This window comes from Ctenocephalides felis, unplaced genomic scaffold (assembly GCF_003426905.1).
Source record: "Ctenocephalides felis isolate EL2017-DRISC unplaced genomic scaffold, ASM342690v1 CF-g0.4_SCAFFOLD_01886, whole genome shotgun sequence".
In the NCBI taxonomy this organism is placed as follows: domain Eukaryota; kingdom Metazoa; phylum Arthropoda; class Insecta; order Siphonaptera; family Pulicidae; genus Ctenocephalides; species Ctenocephalides felis.
Genome location: NW_020538040.1, coordinates 3,009,390 through 3,028,852, shown reverse-complemented (window position 1 = coordinate 3,028,852; position 19,463 = coordinate 3,009,390). Strand labels below are relative to the sequence as shown.

Sequence of the window (19,463 nt, the reverse complement as noted above, 5' to 3'; positions counted from 1 at the left end):
AAAATTTTATTCAGTAGTTTTTGAAAGGACGCTACTAAATAGGAAAGCTTAATATTTTGGAAAAAGGACTCTACTGACGAGCAATTATAGAAAAGAATATTAATAAAAAATGCTGATACGAGCAACTAACATTGTCATTGTAAAAAATGACTCTACTGACGAGCAATAAATAGTAAAACAACTGTACTTGCCAAGCAAATTAAAACATTTTGTAAATATAATTGATCAATTTAAATAGAAAAAGACTGTACTGACGAGCAAACTTCAATTAGATTATTAGTATAAAGAAGGACTCTACTGACAGGCAAATAGAATTAATCTCAAAGATAAAAAAGGGACTCTACTGACTAACAAAGTTAATTCTGAACATTAAGATAAAAAAGGACTCTACTGACAAGCAAACAGAATTTTGATTTAGAAAATAAAATATAAAAAACTTAGAAATCTTTCAAATTGCAAAAATTGATATTTAAGAGTGCATAAATTATGTGTACGGAACCCTGTAGGTTTATTGAGTTTGTAAGTATGATATTTGTATAGTGCTCGTCGAGACCTTTTATTTGACACCCAACAAGCCTATATTGAAGTAAAACTTCTTAACTCACATTTGACCCGCTGTACTTTTTTGCCAAATTTTGAATCAAAAAAGAACTCTACTACTACAAAACACTCAATCAAAATACCACTTAATCTACCTATCCTCACCTGCTGTCCTTCCACAAACCGCCCACATAGTCTGATCCCCAAAACTTCATACATACAGACGCCGTCGCATCCTTTTCGCAACCTGGCAACCTTGCAACCGACAGTTGCAGATGGCACATGCTCCTGGTTCGACAGAATTCGCTCCCAACACTTGGTTCCACTTTGCATTTGACCATATAGAGGGTTGTGTAGTCCTTAAGGTCGAAGGGACAGTGGTTTGGGTGAAGGGTGAGGTGTTGGGGTCGTGAGTATTAAGGGAAGGGTTTGATGGTGATGGTAAAAGGATTCTACTGGTGCGTACAGGATGCTAAAGTCCATTTTTATATGTTGGCCTGGTGCTTTTGGAGTGGTTCGATTTCCAGTTCCCACATGAAGGAGGCTGTTATTCCGTTGGTTATCGTCTGGGTAAAGAACAAGAGTTAATTTTGTGGAGTCATTCTGAATCGTTTGGCACCGAATTTGGATGGGTGACCACGATTTGCGCAAAACGGCTGTTCCGATTCCCAAAATTTAAAAGTCAAGTTAAATTGCATAAAAACTAGTATTGACAAGTTTTGCGCAAAGATCAGTCCAGCCGTTTCTTTATTATCGTCGTATTTGTATAAGATAAATAAGCGAGACTAACATTTGAAAACGGGTTCTTAATAACTTAATAAATTAAAAAGAACTCTACTGACGAGCAAAATTGATTCAAAAAGTCGTGTGAAAAGGGACTCTACTGACGAGCAAACTAAAAACGAAAGAAAAAAGAACTCTACTGACGAGCACAATTGATACAAAAAATCATAACAAATGAGACTCTACTGACGAGAAAATTGAAAGTTGAAAACAAAAAAACTCTACTGACGAGCAAAATTTATACAAAAAAATCGTGAAAAAAGGACTCTACTGATGAGCAAACTGTAATAACAGAAAAAGCAACTATACTGACAAGCAAAATTTACAAAAAAAATCGTGACAAAAGGGACTCTACTGGCGAGCAAAATTAATGAAAAAAAATCATGAAAAAGGGACGAGCAAACTAAAAATAGAAAGAAAAAGAACTCTATTGACAAGCAAAATTTATAAAAAAAGAAACGTGACAAAAGGACTCTACTGACAAGCAAATTAGAAATAGAAACAGAAAAGAAAAAAGAACTAAACTGACCGAAAAATTTAAAAAAAAAAATCGAGACAAAAGGGACTCTACTGATGAGCAAATCAAAAAAAATGTTGGAAAAAGAACTCTACTGACGAGCAAAATTTATGAAAAAAAAATCGTGCCAAAAGGAACTCTACTGACAAGCAAACTAAAATTGAAAGAAACATGAACTCTACTGACGAACAAAATTCATTAATAAAGTCGAGTCAAAAGGGACTCTACTGACGAGCAAACTAAAAACAAAAGGATAAAAACTTTGCTGACGTGCAAAATTATACAAAAAAATCGTGTCAGAAAGGACTCTACTGACGAGCAAACTAAAAATGAATGAGGAAAATACTCTACAGAGGAGCAAAATTTATAATAAAAATCGTGTCAAAACGAACTCTACTGACAAGCAACTTAAACTTGACTAGTGGTGTACGGAATCGTGCCTTAAGGCAAATTGCTGGAACTTACCGTACCGCAATGAAATATGTTCGAGAATTTTAAACGTTTTCAAATATATTATTACAAATACTCTGTAACTTTCATTCATATTATTGCTATCTTGTTATATTTGAGCAAATTACACAAAAATGAAAAAGTGCTCTGTCACAGTCTAAACTAAATTTGCAAATAATTCTGTGCGACATTCATCACTTATACTGTGCTTAGCTTGGCGGCATTTTCACATTTTTCAATAGTTTTCACAAAATTTTTAATCCAAAATTATAAAATATTTTATGGAAAATAAAAAAGACGAGCAAAATATATTAAAAGGAAGAACAAAATTTAAAAAAGGACTGTACTGATGAGCTAAAAAAAGACAGGTAATTATATTAGCAATGAGGCTAAGATTTTAATTTGCTCGTCAGTAGAGTTCTTATATTATCTATTATATATATAATAATAAATTGAATTTTAATTTGCTCATTGGTAGAGTTCCTTTTTAAAACAATTTTATTTGGTCGTCAGTAGAGTCCTTTTTTACAAGAAAAATATTATTGTCGGTAGAGTCCCTTTTAGATATTCTAAAATAATGGTCAAAACAAAAAAAGGACTCTACTGACGAGCAAATTTAATTTTGATCTAGAAGATGAAAAAGGACTCTATTGACGAGCAAATTAAGATCTTATTATTGAAATAAAGGACTCTACTGACAATCAAATAAAATTGTTATTGCAAAAGGGACTCTACTGATGAGAAAATAAAAATGTTTGAAAAGGGACTCTACTGGCGAACAAACTAAAAATAAAAGGAAAAAAGAACTCTACTGACGAGCAAAGTTGATCCAAAAGAATTGTGACAGAAGGGACTCTACTGACGAGCAGATAAAAATATTATTGTGAAAAGGGACTCTACTGACGAGCAAATGAAAATAGTTTTCGTGAAAAGGGACTCTACTGACGAGCAAACAATACTTAAAAAAATATAAGACACATTTTTATAGAAAAAGAATTTTACTGCCGAGCAAAACTGGAACCAGAAAGCAGAAAATGTTAATAAAGTAAAAGAGACTCTACTGACAAGCGAATAGTTGTTTAGTGAATTGCTATGTTACAAAAGTCTCACTAATGAAAAGAACTCTACTGCTTTTTGACAATAATTCAGCAAAATGTTTGGATGAAGAAAATAGGGCTTAATTTTGTGATTTTTAGGTTTTTTCTGGATCGCTTGGCACAGAATTGGATAAAGTAGGTGGGTGACAAACTATTGATCACGATTACTTCAAAACGGCTGTACCGATTTTGAAAATTTAAAAGACGTTCGATAACATAAGAACTAGTGTTGACAAGTTTTACACAAAGATCGTCCGAACCGTCTCTTTATAGCAATCATATATATGTGACAAACAGTTAATCACGATTTCTGCAAAACGGCTGTACTAATTTTAAAAATTTAAAGGGCGTTCAATAAGGCTCGATAAGGACTACGGTTGACAAGTTTTGCACAAAGCTCGGTTTAGCAGTTTCTTTACAATCAACAGTCAATTACAAAAAAAGTTTCGTCAACACTACGAAAAGTCTTTTAATTATAATCAAACTAGTGGGGCACACACACACACATGCATCCATTTTTCTATGGTATGCCAAAATGTTCAGAAGGTTTGAAACGTAAAGCTATGTAAAAATTTTCATTTTCGATTTTTTGCGATTACCATAACTTGCCCTACGGGAAGTTAATAAATATTTCCTCACCAGTATCTGATCAGCCCCCGGATTCAAATCCCTCAAAAGCAGTCCATCTACTTTGCACTCCAGTTGTGGCCTCTTAAGGGCCACTTTCTGATCGTGAAGACCCCGAACCGACACCTGGACGAATTTTCTGGCCTGCGACGTGTGCAGCCTGCAGACGCTCAGGAAGGGCGGCGGGAAGTGGAGGGGCACTGTTGTTTCTTTCCTGGACCAAGGACATAACATCGAAACCTAGAAATGTTTCGTTAGTAGAGTAGAGTAGAGAAATGGTAAAAGACAATGTTGTAGATTGTTTAATTTTGTACAAATTTGTCGAATGTTTCATTCAAATCGGACGTACGGTTCAAAAGTTACAAGAGGTGTAACGAGAGTGGACCAATGGGTTGCCGAATTCGAGGTTAAGTATGAGTTAAAAAGTTTTGCTTCAAATATAGGCATGTGGGGTATCAAATGAAAGGTCTCGACGAGCACTAAACAAATATCAAATTAGCAGACACACCAGACGAATAGGGTTCAATACACTTAATTTATCTACTTAATAAAATCAGTTTTTATTATTTTGAAGTATGCCAAGTTGGTGCATGGTGTGACTATATTAAAGCACATCATAGATCGCTTCATTTAACACAACTTTGTCGAATATTTCATCCAAATCGGACAAACGGTTCAAAAGTTACGAGAGATATAATGAAAAGTAAACCAATGGGTTGCCGAATTTGGGGTCAAAGATGAGTTAAAAAGTTTTACTTCAAATATAGGCATGTGGGGTATCAAATAAAAGGTCTCGATGAGCTTTATTCAAATATATCAGTGTTGAAATTTGACTAACAAGGTTCCGTATCATTCCATATATCCAATATTCTAAACTAATTTGAAGGTTTCTATTGCAATTTTAAAGTATACCGAGTTGATTTAAGGATTGATATTAATTTAGAACATTTTTGTTAGATGTTTTATTTGCGACAAACAATTTATTCAAAAGTTACAAACGTTTTAATATATAAATGCACACGGACGTTTTGTTCTACTGTAAATAGTACAGCGGGTCAAGTATGAGTTAAGAAGTTTTACTTCAAATATAGGCATGTTGGGTATCAAATGAAAGGCCTCGATGAGCACTATCGAAATATACCAGTAACGTCCAAAATAAAGCAATAGGGTTCTGTACACTTACATATATAATTTTAAAGTATAGCGAGTTGATTTAAAAATTGATACAAAGTACAATTTTAGATAATTTAATTTGGAACAAATTTGTCGAATATTTCATTTATTTTGGTGCAGTGGTTTAGAAGTTACACGAGTTTAAATAAATAAATGCACACTGACGAGTGGTCGTACTATAAATAGTACAGCGGGTCAATTGTGAGTTAAGAAGTTTTACTTCAAATATAGGCATGTCGGGTATCAAATGAAAGGTCTCGACGAGCACTATACAAATATCATAGTAACAGACTCAACAAACCAAAAGGGTTCAATACACATAATTTATCTACTTATTGATATCAGTTTTTATTATTTTAAAGTATAGCAAGTTGGTGTATGGTATGTCTATATCCAGTTCGATATTCAGTTTGCTCGTCAGTAGAGCCCTTTTTATAATTTCTAAGTTGATATTCAGTTTGCTCGTCAGTAGAGTCCTTTTTCTAATGTCTATGTCGATTTACAATTTGCTCGTCAGTAGAGTCTCTTTTAAAACTTCTGAGTTGATTTATCATTTGCTTGTTTAGTAGAGTCTTTTTTTTTAGTTGATCTATAATTTGCTCATCGGTAGAGTCTCTTTTTAAATTCTAAAGTTTGATAATCAATTTGCTCGTCAGTATAGTCCTTTTTTAATGTTAGTTGATTTATTAATTGCTCGTTAGTTTTGTGTCCTTTTCTTTTTTTCAAATCAAAAATTAATTTGCTCATCAGTAGAGTCCTTTTTGTTTTTGATGAATAACGAATTTTTGTTTACTCGTTAGAGTTCTTTTTTATTCCGGAATAATTCAATGAGCATAACTTGTCTTTTAATTTGCTTTAATTTGCTCGTCAGTAGAGTTCATTTTCATTTTATTTTAGTTTCATCATCAGTTCTTTTCTTAGCATTTTTTTATTGAAGATATTTGAAGTAAAAAAACAAGAGTCAGAAAAAAAATCTACTAACGAGCAAATGTATTGAAGAAAAAAATCGTAAAAGGGACTCAATTGACGACAAACCAAACAAAATTAAAACAAAAATAGAACTCTACTGACGAGCAAACTGAATCTCGTTTGGAATAAAAGGGACTCTACTGACTAGCAAATTAAACATTAAAAACTAATAACAGAAAAGGGACTCTCTGACGAGCAATATTGGATTTGAGAAAAATAATAGAGAACTGTTACTTTAGAAAGAACTCTACCGACGATTTGATTTATCTTACTTTATCAGTATTAACTATTGATAGTTAGATAGTGCTCGTCGAGACCTTTCATTTGATACCCAACATGCCTAATTTGAAGCAAAACTTCTAAACTACATCGGTCTTCGGGTTCTGCAACCTTGGTCGTTTTTTAATTATATCTCTTGTAACTGTTGAACGGTTTTAATCCGATTGAATGAATATTCAGCAAAAATTGTGCTAAATTAAAAGATCTATGCTATTGTTTTGTACAGTAATACTCTACAGCAACTTGGTGTACTTTAAAATAGCAAAACTTAATATTTTAATAAATGTTTTGTACAGAAATGTTTTGTACAGAACCCTATTACTTTGTAGACACTATAAGTATGATTTTTAGATAGTGTTTGTCGAGACCTTTCATTTGATACCCAACATGCCTATATTTGAAGCAAAACTTATTAAGTTAAATCTTAAACGAAATTCGGCAACCCATTGGTCTACTATCGTTACATCTCTTGTAACTTTTGAACCGTTAGTCCGAATTAAGTGGAATATTCGGCAAAATTGTGCTAAATAAAATTAAGTATAATATAGTTTAGTATATATTAACTGTACAGAAACTTGATGAATTTTAAAACTGTAAAAGTCGATGTTGTGAATTCAATAAATGTTTAGTACAGAACCCTATTACTTTGTAGACACTATAAGCATGATTTTTAGATAGTGTTCGTCGAGACCTTTCATTTGATACCCAACATGCCTATATTTGAAGTAAAACTTTTTGATACCCAACATGCCTATATTTGAAGCAAAACTTTTTAACTCACTCTTACCTTATGTTCTACAGATCGATCGTCTTTCCTCGGCGGCAGCTCCGCCAAAACCAGTAAATCGACTTTGGTGCTCTGAAAGGGCTCGCTGATTTCTAAGGGAATTTTGAATTCTCTTGAAAATTCGTCCTCAGAGTTTTCGCATTTCATAAGCAGCCCTTTGGACATTTTCATGGTGATGAAGCTGTTTTCGGCGATTCTGAAACTGCCGCTGTTTACTGTAAGGACCATCCTTTGCGGAAACCCTAAGAGATGATAAATAGAAAAAATATTAATTAACACATAAAGGACTCTACCGACGAGTAAAATTGAAATTATAAAAAAAGGAACTCTACTGACGAGCAGATAAAGTAAAGAATATTAATGGAAAAAGGAGTCTAGGACAAAAGGGACTCTACTGACGAGCAAAGTAGTTTTGATCGAGAGTATCAAAAAGGGACTCTACTGACGAATAAAACTAAAATTATTAAAGATAATGGACCATACTGACGAGTCAACTAATTTGTGATTTAAAAGAAAAAAAAAGACACCTACTTTACAGACTAGCAAATTCAATTTTGATTAAAAAGATAAAGAAGAAACTTACTGACGAGCGAACTTAATTTTGACTACTTTAATATCAATTTAAAACACAAAAAGAGACTCTACTTACAAGACATAAGAGACTCTACTGACAAACATAATAATACGAAGATAAAAAAAACTCTACCGACGAGCAAAAGTCAATAAGATGAGCAAGGAATTCTACTGACGAGAAATTGGACTCCACTAACGACTAAATTATGTTACTCTTTGAAAAGTAACGAGTAAAGTGTAAAGAAAAAAGGAGTCTACTGACGAATAAATTAAAAATGTGATAAAATATAATATTATTAAACAAAGACAAAGCCTAGACAGAAAAAACTCTACTGGCGAGCAAATAGATTTTTAGATAAAATAAAATATCATGAGAAAAAGGGACTCGACGAGCAAGCAAACTAAAAGATATAAATGGGTCACTAAAACTATAACCGTAAAAAATAGGGCTCTACTGACGAGCGAGAATAAAACTGTTCGTGAAAAATCTTGAGATAAAAGGGACTCTACTGATTAGAAAATCAACATTATAAAGTTTATACCGAAAAAAGAATCCTAAGTAAAAGGGACTCTACTGACAAAAAAACAGACTCTAATGGCTAGTAAACAAAGTTATATTGAATTTTCACAAAGAAAAAGGACTCTACATTCATGGTACATTCAATGGTACATTCTTTTATTAAACTGCAAATTTAATTTTGATTTAGAATAAGAAAAAGGACTCTACTGACGAGCAAACTTAAAATTGTATCTAGAAAATGACAAAGGGACTCTACAGACGAGCAAACTTAATTTTGATCTAGAAAATAAAAAGGGACTCTACTGACGAGTAAACTTAAAATTTTATCTAGAAGGAAAAAAAGGGACTCCACTGACGAGCAAACTTAAAATTTTATCCCGTAGACAAAAAAGAACTCTACTACGACAGGCAAATCAAAAATCATAGAAGAAAAGGAACTCTACTGAGAAAAGACCAGAAATGAACTCGAATAAAAAATGTTAATAGAAAAGAAGGGACTCTACTGACAATAAGAAAAGTCGAATAAAAAAGGACTCTACTGACGAGCAAACTTGAATTTTAACTAAAAAAAATAAAAAAGGACTCTACTGACAACTAGAGGCATCCCTAAATAAAAAAAATGTAAATTGAAGTAAAAGGGACTCTACTGATAATCAAATAAAAATGTCGAATACAAAGAGAGCTTAAGCTTAAGCTTAAATTTGATTTAGAGCTAACTTAAAATTTTATCTAGTAAAATAAAAAAGGACTCTACTGACGAGCAACCCTAATTCCGATCTAAAAGATAAAAAAGGGCTCTACTGACAAACAAATTAAATAGCAAATGATAAAGAAAGGGACTCTACTGACGAGCATAATAAATTAAAATTTTATTTTGAATATAGAAAAAGAATTCTACTGACACGCAAAATAAAAATTAAATAAAAAGGGACTCTACTAACGAGCAAATTAAATTTCAAACTAAAAGATGAAAAAGGGACTCTACTGACAAACAAAATTAAAATCTCTAAAAAAGGGACTCTACTAACCACCAAATTAAAAATCTGTAAAAACATCCACCCACCTGCCAACAGACAATAATCAACCTTATCCAACACCGCCTTGGCCGGTTCCGTAACAACCTCAAACTCCAAACCAGGCTTCAGCACCTGCGACAAAAACTCCAGTCCACCTCCAACGACCACCGACACTTGGCCCAGTCTAAAAACCCCAACCCTCGTCGCCTTAATAGCCAACTTTATAATATTCAGCCCTGGTATAACCACCAAATGTCCTTTATCACCACCATTATTCGTAAGACTGATGGTGAAATCCTGCCGATGGGTAGTATCAGACGATTTTCTGTTTTTGGTGCTACTAGAACGTCTTAAAGTTCGCGTGTTTTGACACGAGGCGCTGACGGAGCCCAAGACGCCGTCCTGCCTGTAATCGAGCTGTGATGCGATGCTGATGCGGGCGACCAGGATGTTTTCTTGTTTGAGGTCGTCTGCGGTTATGCTGAAAGAGATGGAAGATTAGAAGGGGTTGTATGAGAGAAAGAGATGGTGTGAAAGATGTGAGGAAGTTGCAAGGAAGAAAGAGATGAAAGATGAGTTTGTGAAATTTAGATAGATACATAATTTTTTATATTAAGAAAGGGTCCCTACTGACAAATTCAATTTAGACTATAGAAAAATATAAGATATTAAGACAGATATGGCTAAGGACTCTACTGACGAGCAAATTAAAATAGAGCTATAGAATGATATTACTTAAAAATATTAAGATAAGAAAGACTCTACTGACGAGCGATCCTAATTTTGATCTAGAAAATAAAAAAGAGACTACTGACGAGCCGATTAATTTTACTCTTTTGGGAAACAAAAAAGGAACTATACACAAAAGTAAACACAATTTTGATTTTGCGAGATTATAAAAAGGACTCTACTGACAGGCAAACTTAATTGTGTTTTTATCTACAATATAATAAAGGGACTCTACTTACGACCAAATTTTATTTTTAGGAATGAAAGTACTCTACTGACGTCCAAATTAAAATAGAAATTGAGGAAAAGGACTCTACTGACGACCAAATTGAACATGTTAAGACAAAAGGACTCTACTGACGAGCAAATTTCATTTTTGAAAATAACAAGACTCTACTGACGAGCAAACATTAATTTTGATCTAAAAAAGTAAAATGGGAATATACTGACGAACAAATTGGACTTAGATTTGAAAAAAGGGACTCTACTGACGAGCATATTTACAGGTCAAGGCAAAAAAAACTCTACTGACAACAAAACTTTAATTTTTAAGAAATTAACTCTACTGACGATCAAATTTAAATGTCAAAAAAAAGACTGTACAGGCGAGCAAATATTAGTAAAACAGTTCGAGGAAAAAAGGACTCTACTGACGACCAACTTTAGAGAAATCTTATAAAAAATCATCGAAGGAATAAAAACTCTACTGACGATCAAAATTAAATTTTCATGAAAAAAAACTGACGACCAAAATTAAATCTTATTGTTAGGACTAAAAGGAATCTACTGACGAGTAAACTCAATTCTGATGAAGAAAATAAAAAGAGACACTACTGACGAGCAAACCTTAATTTTGATCTAAAAATAGAAAAAGGACTCTACTGACGAGCGAATCAAACTTGAATTCAAGAAAAGGGACTCTACTGACGAGCGAATTAAATTTAGATCATAGATAAATATAGGAACATATGTTACTTAAATATTTCGAGAAACAAAGAACTCTACTAACGAGCAAATTTAAAAAAAATATAGAACATTATGATTTTAGAAAAAAAAGACTATACTGACGAGCAAATTAAATTTTACAATATATCAGAGAATGAAACTGTACTGACGAGCAGATTAAAACTGAACGAAATAGAGAAATATAAATGGAAAATAGTGGATTAAAAAAAGACTATACTGACGAGCAACTTAATTTTGATCTAGAAAATGAAAAAGGGACTCTACTGACGAGCAAATTAACTCGGGAAAATATTAGTATGATAAAAAGGTGACTCTACTAACAAGGAAATTTAGAGACAAATTGTGAAAAATCATGATAGAAAAAAGAAACTCTACTGTTCTACTGACGACCAAAATTAATTTTAAAGGAGAAAATAACTTTACTGACGAGCATATTTAAAGTTTAAAACAAAAAAGACTGTACTGATGACCAAATTTAGAAGTTAAGGCACAAGGAACTCTTCTAACGAGTAAATTTAATTTTTAAAAAGAAAAAACTCAACTGACGACCAATTAAACCATGTTCAGACAAAAGGGACTCTACTAACGAGCTAATACGGATTCTACTGACAAGCAAAATGAAATTAATTTTGAGAAAAAGAAGAAAAATTGAATTGAGATGAAAAAGGGATTCTACTGACGAACTTAAAAATAAAACTGAAAAATAAAAAAAGAACTCTACTGACGAACAAAATTAAATTTTTATAAAAAAAACTGACAAAATTAAATCTTAGAACAAAAAGGAACCTACTGACCACCAAATTTAAATTTTAGGACAAAAAAGACTCTACTGACGAGCAAACATAAATTTGATCTAAAAAATTCAAAAAAAGGACTGTACTGACGGGCAAATTAAACTGGGCAAATTATAAGTAAAACTTTGAAAAAAAGGACTCTACTGATGACCAAATTAAATTTTACAATATATTAGAGAAATATTAAATATATAAAATAAAACAAACTCTACTAACAAGCAATATAAACTTGAAAATATTAAAAAGGGACTCCACTTAAAATGAAACGAGCAATTCGGATTTGGACTTGGGAAAAATTCTAACAAAATAAATATTAAGTAAAAAAGACTTCACCCATGATGAAAAATTCAATTATAAGAAGAAAAAAACTCTACTGACAAACAAAATACAATATTATAAAAGGAAACTCTACTGACGAGCTAAATTCAAAAAAAAGAGAAAAAAAGTCAACATAAGAGACTATGACGAGCAAACAAGTTAATGCCGAATATTTAGAAAGAAGAACTTTACTGACAAACAAAAAAAATGACTAAAAAAATTAGAAAAAACAAAAAAATATAATTAGAATTTTACTGACAAAAAAGAAACTCTACTAACGAGCAAATTTGAATATCAAGTCAAAAAGGACTCTACTGACGAGCAAATATAAATGTTAAGATAAAGAGTGACTCTACTGACGAACATATTTATAGGCAAAAGGACTCTACTGACGACCAAATTTGATTTTTAAGAAAAAAGGACTATACTGACGAGCAAAATATAATAATAATAAAGAAAAAAAATCGACTAATGAGCAAAATAAAATATTAAACAATATTAACTCGCGAGCAAATTAAAACAAAAGTTAGTGAAAAAAAACTCTAAAGAAAAAGTAACTCTACTAACAAGCAAAAATTCGGAATTTTCTGAGCCTACTGATGAGCATATTAATGGAAGAAAATGCTAAGACAAAAAAGACTCTACTGATAAGCAAAATAATCTACAAAATTATTATAGAATAAATAAACAAGGATGAATCACAAAAATAAAAAATCTGGTGTATAAAATTCACTAAAAAAGAAAAGAACTCTACTGACTATGTATAGTATAACTACTTACATATTCCTTAAAACTTTACTATCACATCCCTCCTCATCCTCCGCATCCCCATTAACCCGACTACTTTTCTCCTCCGTCGACTTCGGCTTTTCATCCCTCTTCTTACAACTTTTGTTATCCAACCCTTTTTTAAACTCCAAAGAAACAGCCACCGAATCCGCATAGATCTCCTTCGGAAATCTACTATACAGTCTCAATTCAGTCTCTACGGTCTCGTCCTGCATCACAGTACAGGTATCAGGCAGCATTAATTTTAAAGATTTTATTGTAAAGACATCCGAGAGGTCGGACAGGATGTTCGATTGGGGTTGATCGCTGAGAGAAGTTGATTTTTTCGCTAGTAGTTGTTTTAGGGATTTTGTCATCTCTTCGAAGTAGAAATGACGGACTAGAATTTCCAGTTCTTGAGAGCTCGATATGGCGGCTGATACTCGGATGTACCTGGGGGTAAAGGAAATATGTGTTATTGGATAGAGCTCGTCGAGACGTTTCATTTGATACCCCACATGCCTATGTTTGGAGTAAAACTTGTTAAGTTATGTCTTGAACGAAATTCGGCAACCCATTGGTCCACTTTCGTTACATCTCTTGTAACTTTTGAACAGTTTGTCCGAATTGAATGAAATATTCGGCAAAATTGTATTAAATTCAATGATCTATAGCTATAATATAGTCTAATATATTTATAACACTAGGGCAATAAATGATTTTGCAAATTATGGTTTGTTGAATTTATCCATATGATATTTAGACAGTGCTCGTCGATACCTTTCATTTGATACCCCACATGCCTATATTTGAAGTAAAACTTTCTGACTTATATCTTAAACCGAGTTCGGCAACCCATTGGTCGGCGTTTTATTATAATTCTTGTAACTTTTGAACGGTGTGTCTGAATTGAATGAAAAATTAGGCAAAATTGTGCTAAATCAAATGATCTATAATATGGTCTACTGTATTTATAAACTTAGATTTTGAGAATTAAATAAAAAACCCTATTAGTTTATTGAATTTATTTCTATTGTATTTGTATAGTACTTGTCGAGACCTATCATTTGATACCCCACAAGCCTATATTTGAAGCAAAACTTTTTAACTTTGAAAATAAAAAGAACACTCTACTGACAAATATTAGAAGATTAAAAAGGGAATCTAATGAGTGACAAGGAAACTTATTTTTGTAATTTTGAGTATAAAAAGGACTCTACTGACGAGCAAATTAAATTTTAAACAAAACAACAAAAAATTGACTCTACTGACGGTCAAATTATATAGCAATATAAAATGTAAAATAGGGATTCTACTGACGAGCAATTTAAAAGACAAAAAAGTGACTCTACTGACGGTTAATTTATATAGCACTATGGAACTCTACTGACGAACAAACTCCTTTTTGATCTAGATTAAAAAAGAACACTTTACTGACGAGCAAATTAAAAAAGAAAAATGAACTCTACTAACGAGCAAACTCTTTTTTGTTTTAGAATCTACGAAAAGAGACTCTACTAAGACCAAATTGAAAAAAAGAAATCAACTAACAATTAAGCTCCCTTTTGACCCAGAATTTAAGAAAGGGACTCTACTGATCAAATTCAGGCACATTAAATTCCAAACTAAGATAGAAAAAAAGGACTGTACTGACGAGCAAACTCTTTTTTGACCTAGAATCTATAAAAGGGACTCTACTGACAAGCAAATCAAATGTCAAATTAAAATAGAAAAAAGGACTCTACTGACGAACTAAAATCTTAAAAAAGGGCTTCTACTGACGAGCAAACTCCATTTTGACCAAAAATCCAAAAAAGGGACTCTACTGACGACAAAACTTCTTTTTGATCAAGAAACTAAAAAAGGGACTCTACTGACGAGCAAATTAAAATCATTCAATTACAACCATTTCTCCATCACAAAAAGAACTTTACTAACTAGCAAACTGAATATCGTCACAAAAAACTGATAAAAAATTTAAAATAAAAATAAAAGTTAAACACTACTGACGCGTGAACTAATTAAAACTAGGTGTAAGTGTCACATTATCTCAATCATCAGTAGAGTCCGAATAAAAATATAGTGCAAAAGAAACAAAGGACCGAATTCTGTCCGAACAAATTAAAGAATTATCTCTGGCAACACTAACTAGGCGTCAGTGGTATTGTGCCTTAAGAAAAGTTGCATATATATATATATATATATATATATATATATATATACGAGGTCTGTTCAAAAAGTACCCGGAATTACTAATAATTAAATTTCGCGGGTCTGGAGTGTCTGATTGTCAAAATTTTTTTTTTATTGTGTTGGTATACATGCCCCTAAAGTATGATGAAATTTCAGCTATATTCACTGTTTACTTTGTCTGTGGTAGTCGCTAAGGTTCCGACGTGTTTTTCTGAGCTCGGCGATTTTTACAATGGAAGAATTGAAAAGTCAAAGAATTTGTATTAAATTTTGCGTAAAAAATGAAATAAAGTGTTGCAAAGTGCAAAAATTCACCAGATATGGCTCCGTGTGACTTTTTCCTATTCCCAAAGTTGAAGAGACCCATGAAAGGACGGCGGTTTTCCTCGATTGAAGAAATAAAGGCCGAATCGCTGAGAGTGCTCAAGGACATATCAATCAAAAGTGAATATCAAGGGTGCTTCGAAAATTGAAAAAAACGCTGGCATAAGTGTATTATATCTGGGGGGACTACTTTGAAGGGACCACATTAATGTAGACGAATAAATAAATATTTTTTGAAAAAACGAAAATTCCGGGTACTTTTTGAACAGACCTCGTATATACATACACATATATCTTTTATCATTACCTTTCCAAGTCGTTCATCTTCTTATAACAAGCAGCAAGTTCGAGTTGTGTCTGCACCACCAAAGTCCTCCATCCTTCATCACTAAAAGCCCTTAGGGCATCATTTAAAAATACAATGGCCTTATTCATCTGTCCGATATCCGATGAAAATCTGGCGATATCTAAACCGATCAGCCGAGCGCTTCTAATGCGCCCTATGTGCTTGTAAGTACCCATTGCTAGTTCTGCTAATTCCTAGAAAAGAGGTAATGGAGTCAAAATTACTGCACGGAAGGGATGAACATTGTGCTTTAGGTGTGAAGTTGGGTGGGAATAATGGCGGTTAGGATTTGAATTTGAAATTTGTGAAAGTGTTTAGTAAGAGTGTATTTAAATGGTAAAAAATTAAGGTAATAAATATTTAGACGAGCAAACTAAAAATAAAAAGGACAAGAGGCTTTACTGACGAACTAAATTAAAAATTAAAAGAAAAGAAACTCTACTGATGAGCAAACTTATTATTAATAAAAAACAAAAAAAGGACTCTACTAACGAGCAAATAAGAAATAAAAGCAAAAACGATTCTAATGATAAACAAATTATAATTAAATGAAAAGGAACTCTACTGATGAGCAAACAGAAAATATATTTTTTTAAACTGTTTAAAAAACTAGAAAAAGGACTCTAGTGACAAGCAAACTAAAAATAAAACACAAAAAAACCATACTGGTAACAAAATTAGAAATAAAAGAAAAAGGGACTCTATTGACGAGCAACAAATTAGAAAGCGGATTTTCTTACATAATTAGAAGGATAACAAGGATTTCTACTGACAAACTAATTAAATTGCAAAAAAAGATAAAAAAGAACTTATTGACGACCTAAAGAAATAAAGAAGAAGTCTACTGATAAGCAAACTTATTTTCAATCTAGGAAATGAAAAGAGGACTCTACTCACGAAAATTCAGAAGATTAAAAAGGGACTGAGTGACGAGCAAACTTATTTTGGTGATCTTGAGTACAAAAAAGAACACGACTGGCGAGCACGTTTATTTTTGATCTTGAAGGCAAAAAATAGACTCTACGGACGAGCAAATTAAATTGCAAAATAAACGACAAAAATTGGACTCTACTGACGGTCAAATTAAATGCCAAACTAAAATAGAAAAAGGGACTCTACTGACGAGCAAACTTCTTTTGGATCTAGATTCTAAAAAGGAAATTCTACTGACGAGCAAATTAAAAGACAAAAATGGACTCTACTGACGAGCAAATTAAATGCCAAACTAACATTGAAAAAATGGGACTCTATTGACGAGCAAACTGAAAATAAAAGAAAAAGGGATAATAAGAAGGAAAAATAACTCTACTGACGGGCAAACTCAAAATACGAGAAAAAAGGACTCTACTGACGAGCAAACTAGAAGTGATAATATTGAAACTCTAATGATAATATTAAAAGAGAAAAAACTCTACAAACAAGCAAAGTGAAAATAAAAGACAAAAAGAGACTCTTTTGACAAGCAAACTAAAATTAAAAGAAAATTAACTTTACTGAGTAAAAAATTAAATCTTAAAAAGATTTTTATGTTCTGAGTTTGCAAAAAATACAGTAGCATTATTTGCTTGCCAATAAATTTTGAAAACAAATAAAAAAACTATACTAACGAGCAAACCAGATAAAAAGAGACTCTACTGACGAGCAAACATAGAATTGAGATTTAATAATAGAAAATATAGCACAAAAGTGACTGTATTTTCTTATATTTAGGTTTATATTACTAAAGTTTGCTCGAATACTTAATCATTGGAAAGGTAATAAAATTATCTACAAATCTGTATATAACACTTTAAAACGTTTGGAACAAAATTGAATTTAAAAGTATCTTTAAACTTTAGAATTGAATACTGAGTCGTATGACGTCATTTTGGTAAACCAATATGTCTGCTGGTGACACTTTTTCATATTTTGATAAATTCCTGAAATGATTTGTTCCAACATATATATATATATATATATATTATTATATATCATTAGAAAGCTGATAAAATCATCTACAAATCTGTATATAACACTTTAAAACGTTTGGGACAAAATAATATTAAAAAAATTGTTTAAACTTTATAATTGAATAACAAGCCGAGTTGAAACAAAATTACTGCACGTAAACGTTGAAAATTTTGTTGTAAAATTATTTAAACTATACAAATCGAATACAAATCGTGTACATGTAAATCTATGTCTGCGGGTTACATTTGTTTACGTTTCGTTAAATTTTGTTATAAATTTGTTTAAACACGTATATATTATTATACATCATTGCAAAACTAATAAAACTATCTACAAATCTGTTAACTTTTCAAACAAAATAATATAATAATAAATCACTGTATTTTCTTCTGAACTTTTCTAAGAATAAATCTAACATCTTTTCTAAATCACGTTTGATGAGCTCTTCAAGACATATCGTTTATTCCAGAATATAATAATTTGAGTATGCTTTACTTAAACGTGTCTACTAAATATCATATAATAAACTTGATGTATTTTGAACAAAATTCCGAAATAATAATATAATGCATAAAAAAGGTTGAAAAGTGCATTTTAGGTATACAATTGTTGTAGTATAGGAGGCAGCAACGTTTTCAAAACAAGCAAGTTGCTACCTCCCGTACTATTGAGATTTGAAGGATTTTGTTAATAATTTGTTTGCATAAATGTATATTGCTATATATCGTTAAAAAGCTAATAAAAGTATCTACAAATCTGTATATAACACTTTGAAACTCTTAGAACAAAATTATGTATGGTAAAAAATATTGTTAAAACTTTATAATTGAATAACAAACCGAGTTACTGCACGTAAGCGTTGAACAAAATACTTTGAGTGTGAAGTTCGCGCGTTTGAATTAACCGTTAAAATTCAAAATTCAAAATTCAAATTTCAAATATATTTAGTAAAAATATTGTTCAAACTTTACCAAATAATGTCTCTGAAAGGCATCATTCGAGCTCAAAGCCTCCTTCAGCTTATCAGTCGGCGACGGCTGCTGCTTCGTACCAGGACAATCGCCCATTCCTGCTGACAGATTGACGACGGCGTGAAGTTGCGTGGAAGTAGGACTGCAGCCTGGCATCAGGCCGCAGAGTTTACCCAGAGACTTTAACTAAAATTGTAAAAAATAAATAGTAAAAATTATATACAGTAACGTATTGTAATTAATATGCGAGATATTATTAATGTGATTCTAAAATAATTTCAAGAAAATGTAAAAGGTCAAGTGTGAAACAAGCTTTACGTCGCTAAAGCTTCCAACACTCTACCGTCTTCATATGAAGTTATACACGAGTCACATATACAAAATGTCAAGTGTGAGTGCGGCTTTAAGCTAAAGCGTGCTTCACACTATGCAATAAAATACAAAAAAAAATAATATATGACGAATGAATCTTCTGCAAGGCAAATTAAATAATAATGCCCTTTAAGTTATTTCCAGCTTCTAAATAGAACTGTACTGTCTAGCAAAGTGTAAATATCATGAGAAGGACTCTACTGACATTTGAAACTTTGAGTTTAGTAAAAAGAACTTTAAAATTACATATCGATCTAGACTAGAAAATAAGAAGGGACTCTACTGATGAGCAAACTATAATTTAAATCTGGAATATAAAAAAAAGGAACTCTACTGACGAGCAAACTTAAAAATTGATTTAAAAGACAAAATGAGACTCTACTGACGAGCAACTTCAATTT

The 19,463-nt window shown here is 32.0% G+C and overlaps 2 protein-coding genes across 2 annotated transcripts in view; both read right to left on the bottom strand.

Moving 5' to 3' along the window:
- LOC113378411 (trafficking protein particle complex subunit 10-like) overlaps positions 1–873 on the bottom strand; it is a 17,566-nt gene extending 16,693 nt beyond the window's left edge. Inside the window, exon 1 of the mRNA XM_026618939.1 lies at positions 696–873. Coding sequence (XP_026474724.1) covers positions 696–873 — 178 coding nt within the window. The remainder of the gene's footprint in view (positions 1–695) is intronic.
- A 152-nt stretch (positions 874–1,025) lies between these two features.
- LOC113378410 (trafficking protein particle complex subunit 10-like) overlaps positions 1,026–19,463 on the bottom strand; it is a 152,883-nt gene continuing 134,445 nt past the window's right edge. The window contains exons 4-10 of the mRNA XM_026618937.1: positions 18,691–18,876; positions 15,731–15,963; positions 12,919–13,359; positions 9,379–9,812; positions 7,223–7,464; positions 4,027–4,254; positions 1,026–1,106 (exon numbers count right to left, since the gene is read on the bottom strand). Of these exons, the coding sequence (XP_026474722.1) occupies positions 1,026–1,106; positions 4,027–4,254; positions 7,223–7,464; positions 9,379–9,812; positions 12,919–13,359; positions 15,731–15,963; positions 18,691–18,876 (1,845 nt within the window). The remainder of the gene's footprint in view (positions 1,107–4,026; positions 4,255–7,222; positions 7,465–9,378; positions 9,813–12,918; positions 13,360–15,730; positions 15,964–18,690; positions 18,877–19,463) is intronic.